Source organism: Anastrepha ludens, chromosome 2 (genome assembly GCF_028408465.1).
Source record: "Anastrepha ludens isolate Willacy chromosome 2, idAnaLude1.1, whole genome shotgun sequence".
Lineage (NCBI taxonomy): Eukaryota > Metazoa > Arthropoda > Insecta > Diptera > Tephritidae > Anastrepha > Anastrepha ludens.
In genome coordinates, this window is record NC_071498.1 from 127,323,821 (window position 1) to 127,332,140 (window position 8,320).

At 38.8% G+C, this 8,320-nt stretch overlaps 1 protein-coding gene across 1 annotated transcript; it reads left to right on the plus strand.

Annotated features, from left to right (window-relative positions):
* The first annotated feature begins 251 nt into the window (after positions 1–251).
* Positions 252–1,090, plus strand: LOC128859449 (uncharacterized). Its single transcript, XM_054096435.1, has 3 exons — positions 252–433; positions 501–568; positions 665–1,090. Exons 1-3 carry the CDS (start codon positions 333–335, stop codon positions 916–918), a joined length of 423 nt encoding a protein of 140 aa, XP_053952410.1. The 5' UTR covers positions 252–332; the 3' UTR covers positions 919–1,090.
* The last annotated feature ends 7,230 nt before the right edge of the window (positions 1,091–8,320 follow it).

An 8,320-nucleotide genomic window follows, 5' to 3' on the forward strand; every position in this document is an offset into this window, starting at 1 on the left:
TACCAATCCAATACCAATGCCAATACCCACCCCATTAGTGTCAATGTCTAAAGAAAAATTGATCCATAATTTCAATAGCACTATCCCAAGTGGCCATGAATGTGTGTATGTATAATTAATTTCATTATTCATAAGTTTGCATTACTTAAAATGTGAGCGCAAGGCCGCTTCATTAACATCAAAACTAACTATAAAAGGACTCGCTAGTCCCAAAGATAAGCACCAAACACTTTGGTAGCCTTAGAGCAACCACAATTACGGTGATAGCACCGTAAATAAAAAAAACTTTATTTAATTATTAATTGTGATAACTAATACTAGAAAAAGTTAAAATGTATCGTGGAATCGTGCACTCACACATGGGTAGGATGACTAAATTGTGTTGGTTCCTACTGCTGACGTTAATACTCAGGCACCACGCAACAAATGGAATGTAAGTGAGAAGATTTTCAAAAAGAGAAAAAATAATTTTAAGAATACTGAATTTTTTCCCATTGAAGTGAATGGTTCACACAAAAAGCAGACTGTGGGCCACGCGTTTCGGACTACCCTAGGAATTGTGCGCATGGTAAGCAGATACCGGTGGTACTTTCTGAACAACAAAACATATTAATATTATATTGTACAATATTATAATAATATAACATTCTTAATTCCCTTCTAGGAGTACTAAAGTTTAATATGAATCGCACTTTGTGCAGAGATAGCCTTGTTTGTTATAGCAACTTGGGCGAAGACTGTCAAGATTTTGGCGCCATAAATAATTGTTTGCCGGGTTTGTTCTGCAGTTGTGGCCGGTGTCGTGAAATGGTGACGATATGCAGAGAAAGGCTAAGGTCGCCAATGTACATAACAAACAACATTTCCGAATCGACATTTCCGGAACAGCATTTCCGGATTAAATATTCTAAAATCTAAAAAAATTATGACTAGCAACTTATTCAGAAATTCATATATGCCTATAATATGACTAGGAATTATCAAATATTTTATTGGAATTTAGAAATACATTTAGTGATGATATAAATAAAAATTGAGGTCCAATTATGCTATATGTAGCCATTAAAAAATTTTAGTATGTGAAACATTCATCCAGTAAACACTAATAAAGCTATTTGCAAAATTAAAATTATACCTGGTTGGGTTTTATTTAACAGAATAGGGTGATTTTTAGACAACGACCACACTTCGGTTTTGGCCGGTCATTTCTGTACATTTTTTTTTTGCTCAAACATTTGATCCACAATTTTTTAGTTTTGTGAGAAATTTAAAAAGCGTACGTTGTTTTTAGAAAATGAGGTTCGAACATGAAAAACGATTTGAAGCAGTGTTCCTATGTCATCATCATTTAGCGCTACAGCTCTGTGTGAGCTTTGGCCTGCTGACCTGATCCTTGGGTGTTTCCCTCCAATAGGTGAGCTTGAGCTTCCTCATGTCGTTTTCTAGTTCGCCAATCCATCTTGATCCTGGTAGGCCTTTTGCTTTCATTGCAAATATTTTAGCGTCAACTACTTTTCTTTGAGCTCTGATAGTTTCCATTCTCATGGTGTGGCCTAGCCATCTTAGTGTTTGAGCTTTGATTAACCCCACAACCTTTCCCCTCTTATAAGTTGGTTCAATTCATGGTTCCATCTTATACGCCACTCGAAGTTGTCTTTGACTGTACTGAATATTTGTATCAAAATTTTTCTCTCGAATACTTGGAGCTTGTTTTTGTCTTTTATGTCTTTTTGTCTTCTATGGAACAGTACACACCCTATATCGCAAAGCGAGATCAGATGATCACTGATTTGTTTATGACAATGCCGGACTTATCGTTGGGTGAAACTGAAGCAGTTTTTGCATCCTAAAATATATCCAAAGACACATTTCGATGATGCTTACCTGCAGTGGACTTCAAATTCCGGAGCACAGTGAAAAAACCGCTGTTGTCATTATCACACATTGAAAAGGACTAGCATGGGCGAATTTAGAACGGAATTAGACAAACGTAATATTCACGGACGAATTCAGCTATTGGGCGAATGGTTGCATACGTCGGTCCTAGCGTTCTGCTGATAATCGACAATTTCAACGAACTGTTAAGCAACCAGTTATGGATCATATTTGGGACTGCTTCTACGAAAAAGGATTTGGTCGTTTCTTTGTATTTTCCGTAAATTTGAATGCAGTTTTGATGAATAAAATTTACAAAACGCACCATTGACATCAATCAGTCGTGAAGATATTTGGAAGAAGTAGCTAACCTTGTAAGTCCAGTAAAATTTTTGGAATAGACAATAAATAAAATAAATAATTGGCGCCTACACTTCTGTTAGGTGTGTGGCCGAGCTCCATCTCGTGATTTTGGGGTGTGTCTTGATGTTGTTCCTCAAATGGAGCGACCAAACATGTTAAGCTGACTCAGAACGGCAGATTATTTTTTGGGGAGAAAAAACTTGCTCTATTATTTTGTTGTTTCATGCACGAAGATCCAAACCCACGTACCCCCAAGTGGTAATCACGCACCAACCAGCGGCCGCTGTAATACATTTTTGGAACACTACAAGGTGAAGTGCAAAATAAGCTTGGTGACATTCGGTTCTGTGGAAGTGAAGTTATTGCGTTTAAAGTGTCCGTACGTTTGAGTCATCGGTCGAAAAATGAGCTTCGAACAAAGAGCTAATATCAAATTTGAATTGATGAAAATAGTTTACGGGAATGATGGTCTATCTCGTGCCAGAGTTCATGAGTGTTTTGCACGTTTCAGAGATGGTTTTGAGGACATAAATGACAATGAAAATATGGGCCGCCCAAAATCAGTAATCACCGAAAACTCCATCGAAATTGTTCGTAAACAAAAATTAACGGAAATCATCGTTGAAATTCATGAAATAGTAGTTTAATATCTCCAAAACATCAATTTATATCATTTTAACTGATCATTTGGGCTTACGAAAGGTCTGTGCACGTTTCATACCGCACGAGTTAACTGAGAACCAAAAATTGCTCAAAATTCAACATTCGAAAGGCCTCATTAAAGAGGCGAGAGGAGACGAGAACTTCCTTTAGAACATTGTACTTGGTGACGAAACGGGGTGTTTCCAACATGAAGCTGAAACTAAGCGTCAAAGTGCCGAATGTAAGGTTCCAGACGAGCCACCACCCAAAAAATCGCATTTGGAGAAGTAAAAAATCAAGTCGATGCTCATTTGTTTTTACGATTGTCCACAAGAAGTTCGCTCCAATGGGCCAAACCGTCAATACAATTTTCTATCTTGGCGTTTTGAAGCGTTTGTTGTATCGCATTCGTCGAATTCGCCCTGAATACCGCGACGGAGGAAGCTGGCGCTTATTGCATAATAATGCATGCACCATCTCATCGATCCCCTCTTGGGACTGTTTTTTCGACTAGAAATCGCCTATTGACCACCAATCACTCACCGTACTCGCCTGATATGGCGCCCTGTGACTTCTACCTATTCGGAAAATTGCATTTGACCATGAAAGGAAAACGTTTTGCGTCAAGCCCATTCAAAAGTCTTGTACAGACATCCTGAAGGACATTCCGGTCAATGACCTGAAACACTCTTTCGAAAAGCTTTTATGTAACAGAATAGGGTGCAATATTAAACAATTTGTATACCGTGGTAGGGCACAATTTTTTTTTGTGTAGAAAGTAAAAGATCGTTGCTTAAGGCGCATTTCTTTTTTGAGCTCATCATTTGTACCAAATATGAGTATCTTTCTTTTACCAATTTTTTTTAATTTCAAACATTTATTAACAAAAATTGAATCTTCAAAATAATAGCCATCGCTTTCTCTCAGGCAATTTGTGGATGCCACACCAAAAAATTGGCCGTCTTTGGTCGCAAACTAATCATCGAGCCATTGTTTGGCTTCTTCGTGAGAATTGAAGCGCTGCTCGGAAAGTGCGTGGCCCATCGATGCAAACAAATGATAATCGGAAGGCGCCAAGTCTGGTGAGTAAGCCGAATGCGACAGCGGTTCACAACCGTACGTCTCCACCAATTCCCGGGTCGCTCTTGTTCGATGTGGCGGTGCATTGTCACACTGTCAGTTCATGTGGCACCCATATTCCGACTTTTAAAATTATGCCCATGTCATTCAAACGTTTGGAAATGGTTTTTTGGGTCACTCCCAACTGCTCTGCCATCATTTCTTGCGTTTGACCATCATCTTCATCCAACAATGCTTGCAATTCGGCGTTCTCAAACGTTTTCGGAGGCCGGCTACGGTCTTCGTTCTCCACGCTAAAATCACCACTTTGGAATTTTCCAAACCACCTGAAGCACTGTGCTGTACTTAGAGCATATCCACCATCGATAACAGAAAGTTAACGATGTTCGGAAATCGTAGTTTGAAGGCACGAAATTCGACATTTTTAAGAGCGACAAAAATGCATTATTGTGCCTATGGAACGTAACAAACAATGAACTGAATATTGTTGACAGATGACAAACGAAAACAAAAAACAAGACATTTGAGAAGGTTTAAAAATACTCCTGGCGATATCTATGGACTAATAGAAAGTCTCATTACATAGGTATATGTCTGGTATTTATAAAGGAGATACCGCATTTTTTTTCATTTTTCAAAACTACCCTTATATGGAAGGTAGGCGTGGTTATTGGACAATTTCGGCTATCAAGACCAAGCTATCTTGAACAAAGAACAGACAATAAGAGTACCAATTTTCATTAAAATTTATTATTATCTCTTCAGCTCAAAGGATCGTGCGCACGAGTGGGCAGACAGACATAAATATATCGACTTATGTTATCATTCTGAGGGTTTTGATATATACATATAACACTTGGGATGAAAAGTCCCGGACCTAACAAAGAAGACTCCTTTTTTTGATCAAAATTAACTTTATTCATCCATAATTTCCATCAAGAACAACAACAAGAATCATTCCTGCGCCCCTCTAGCACTTCAACAGCACTTATGAAGAGCGATTTATCTCTTGCTGGAAAATAGGCCTCAGTTTCAGTGATATATATATATATATATATATATACCTATATCTATCACGACGTCCTTCCTCTGTGACATATAACCGTTATGCGAACAAACTTATAATGCCTGCACGCTTGTATAAAAAATGTATTAAGTTTGTAGATATTGACAATTTTAACTCCACTTTACTTTGGTCTATCCATTGTAATGGCATGTAATGCGCCTCGAAAACAAGCCATTCAGGCGTAAAGTACCAAACTGCCAGAAAGGAAATGAAGTGAACCTGCATTGCATGGCTAATCAATCGGAATGCTGAGAATTTTCAAACGAATACGAAAAATCTACATAAATTACAACACGAAGGTACAACAATAAATGTACGAATGGGCAATAAGAGTTTCCTTTAGCTTGCCGCGCATGAACTCAAATAAATTTGTGACCTCTAGCCCGGGCATTTAAGCCATTGCTTGGCAGGCAGGTAACCCAAATGTCAAATAAACAAAACAAAAAAGCAGAAAAAAAACAGAAAAGTTTTGAGTAAAATAAATGCGGTGACGACATATAGTAATTGTTGGTTGCACGTGTTGCACACACCAAGAAAAATGCATACCAATTGCCATTACCTAAAAACGACGTGCAACACAATTGAGCTACCGTGGTAAATGTGTAGCACATAAATACTGTGTGTGTGTATGTTTGCCTGTGAGTTGACTGTGTGAAAAATCCATAAGAAAATCCAAAGGAAATTTATAGTCAGCTGGAAAAACGGAAGGCATTGGAGACGCAAGGGTGCCTGCACCGATGAATGAATGAACGCAAGAATGCTTGAATGCGAGACCGAACGAATGGGTGAGTCTACTCTTAGTTGTTGCATGTGGTGAATGCAGAAGAGGCGAATAGCATACACAAAAGTAGCAAAGTAACTGCAAGTAATTGACGTGAGAATCTACAAAAGCAAAAGAAATAATAAGAAAAATAATAATAAGAAAAAAAAGGTAATAAGAAAAAATTATTTGGTAGTCGAATGTTGCAAGAAGTCATTGGCGAGGAAGCAGCACAATTTCATACACGCCTTCCAATTGTGCGCACCAGCCGAGCAGCAGGTAGGCAGTCGGTTGCCACAAGTTGGTATGTATGTGTGTGTGTACGTATGCATTTCTATTTCTCGGCCTTAGATACGCAAAAGTACACACCAATTTAGATGACTGCATAGATGCATTCGCAAATGTATTTTATAGATAGCGATCAGTCCCAGAGAAATCTTGGCGGCAATAGCAAAAGAAAAAACTCAAACATGAGCCGCATAAAAGTGGCAAAGGCAAATGAGTATGGCAAAAGAAAAAAAAATGCATGCAAAATTTAATAATATTTGCAAATGTTGTGTTTAAATAAACATAAATATGTAAATTTAATAAAAATCTATTAAATTTTTTTTGCCTGATTGGCGAAAAATCTGGCTATATTCAGACTAGCGTGGATGCAGTTCATATTTTCTTAAATATTATCTACTTTAGATTAGATTAGATTAGATTACATTTGTGGAGAGTGGGACAAGTCCATGCGCTCAGTCAGGAGACCATTGTACTACATCCGAATAGAATTCAGTAGCAAGAATAGAGATAGGAAAGATAAAAAGTGGGTGGTAAGACGGATAAATTAGTTTGAGGTCAGTCTTCCACACATCTCTTGGATTCATTGATGAATTTTAAGAGATCCAGAAGAAGGAGTATGAACTTTATTCATCCATACTCAGTATATCGCAACCATATCCTAAGTCTGAATCTGGAAAACGCCGGACAGCTACAGAGAAAATGCTCTGCAGTGTCGTCATACTCAAGACAGGATAGGCATATCGGGCCGTCTATGACCCCCATGGCCGCCATATGCTGACCACCGACGTTGTGCCCTGTGATTACACTCACCAGTACTCTCAGGTTTTTTTCTGCTGAGTTTTAGGAGAACGATCACTATTTTCCTGTTTGGTTCTTTCACAAAGCATTTGGTTACTCTGCACGAGTTCAACCCAGACCAACGTCCTCTATGGGTAGACCTCATGAAGTCGTGAATCCATAGTTGAATCGATGCGAAATTGACACCTAGAAAAGGTTCAGGGCCTAATGGCATACTTGCAGAGCCTTCATTTGCCAATTTATCAGCTAACTCGTTCCCTGTAATACCACAATGTCCAGGCACCCAAATAAGACTAACTTTGTTGTGTTTTGCAACACTGTTCAGTTTGGTCTCACATTCAACGACTAACTTCGAAGAGCAGCTTGGGTTAGCAAGGGCTTTCAGTGTAGCTTGACTGTCACTACAAATTCCAATACTGTTGCCCCGCCACTTTTTCTCAATTAGCCAGTACGCCACATTCAAGATGACATAGACTTTCGTTAAGAAAACCGTAACCATCGGTCCTGCAGCGTAGGAGTGCTTAGTGTCTTCGTCTAAGTGCCACACAGATCCACTACCATTGCTGCTTCTGGATTTGTCGATGTCCCGTTGATGATATCCCGTTAAAAGGTTCTCTATACCTAACCATTGATCTCTATCTGGGATCAAAACGTCATACTTCCTACCGAAGCTAACGGCAAGCACCCGATTGTCCACTGGCACCGAGAGCAGTGTGCACCGCACCGACAATTGGTGGTATATCTGACAGTGGCCAGTGCTTTCTTCATTTCCCCAGACTCTGTTTAATTATTCTATTATCTACTACTTGCATTACTTTGATATACTCGCATGCCAACTAATTGATTTCTACCAATACACAGAGCGAAAACTGATAATAAAAAGATAATAAAATACCCCTAGTTGCGTGTTTCGCCGAGCTCCTCCACCTACCACCTTGATCAAAAAGTTTCCGGAATATATTCAAAAATTTCAAAATACAAGTTTTTTCCTCCAAAGTGACATTATTGCCTTCAAATGACTTACCATCAACTGCAATGCACTTATACCAGCGTTTGAGCCAGCTCTTGAACATTTTCTAGAACTTTCTTTTCGGTATAGCCATCAGAGCCGTCCTCGATTTTTCCATTACTTCCTTACGACTGTTCCCCCTAGTGGCTTTTTGACTCGATCAAACAGAAGAAATTCACAAGGAGTTTTATCAGGTAAATTCGATGGCTGTTGGATCGTATTCGTTTCGCTCTTGGTCAAGACTCAACGATAAGGTTGGCACTGTGCGACGGTGCGTTCACATGGGACCAAATTCGCGCATTATTTTCACACAAATCCTTTCTTTTTTGGCAAATTGCTTCACGAAAATGTCTCATAACGCTCAAATACCATCAAAGTTCTTATTAATTGTCTTATTTCTACTGGCAAAAATTCATGGAGTAGAAAACTGTTGTAATCC

Coding starts and splice junctions, on each gene's coding strand:
- LOC128859449 (XM_054096435.1), top strand. CDS start 333: ATGTATCGTGGAATCGTGCACTCACACATGGGTAGGATGACTAAATTG. Junction 434..500: donor CACCACGCAACAAATGGAAT/GTAAGTGAGAAG, acceptor TTCCCATTGAAG/TGAATGGTTCACACAAAAAG. Junction 569..664: donor CCCTAGGAATTGTGCGCATG/GTAAGCAGATAC, acceptor ATTCCCTTCTAG/GAGTACTAAAGTTTAATATG.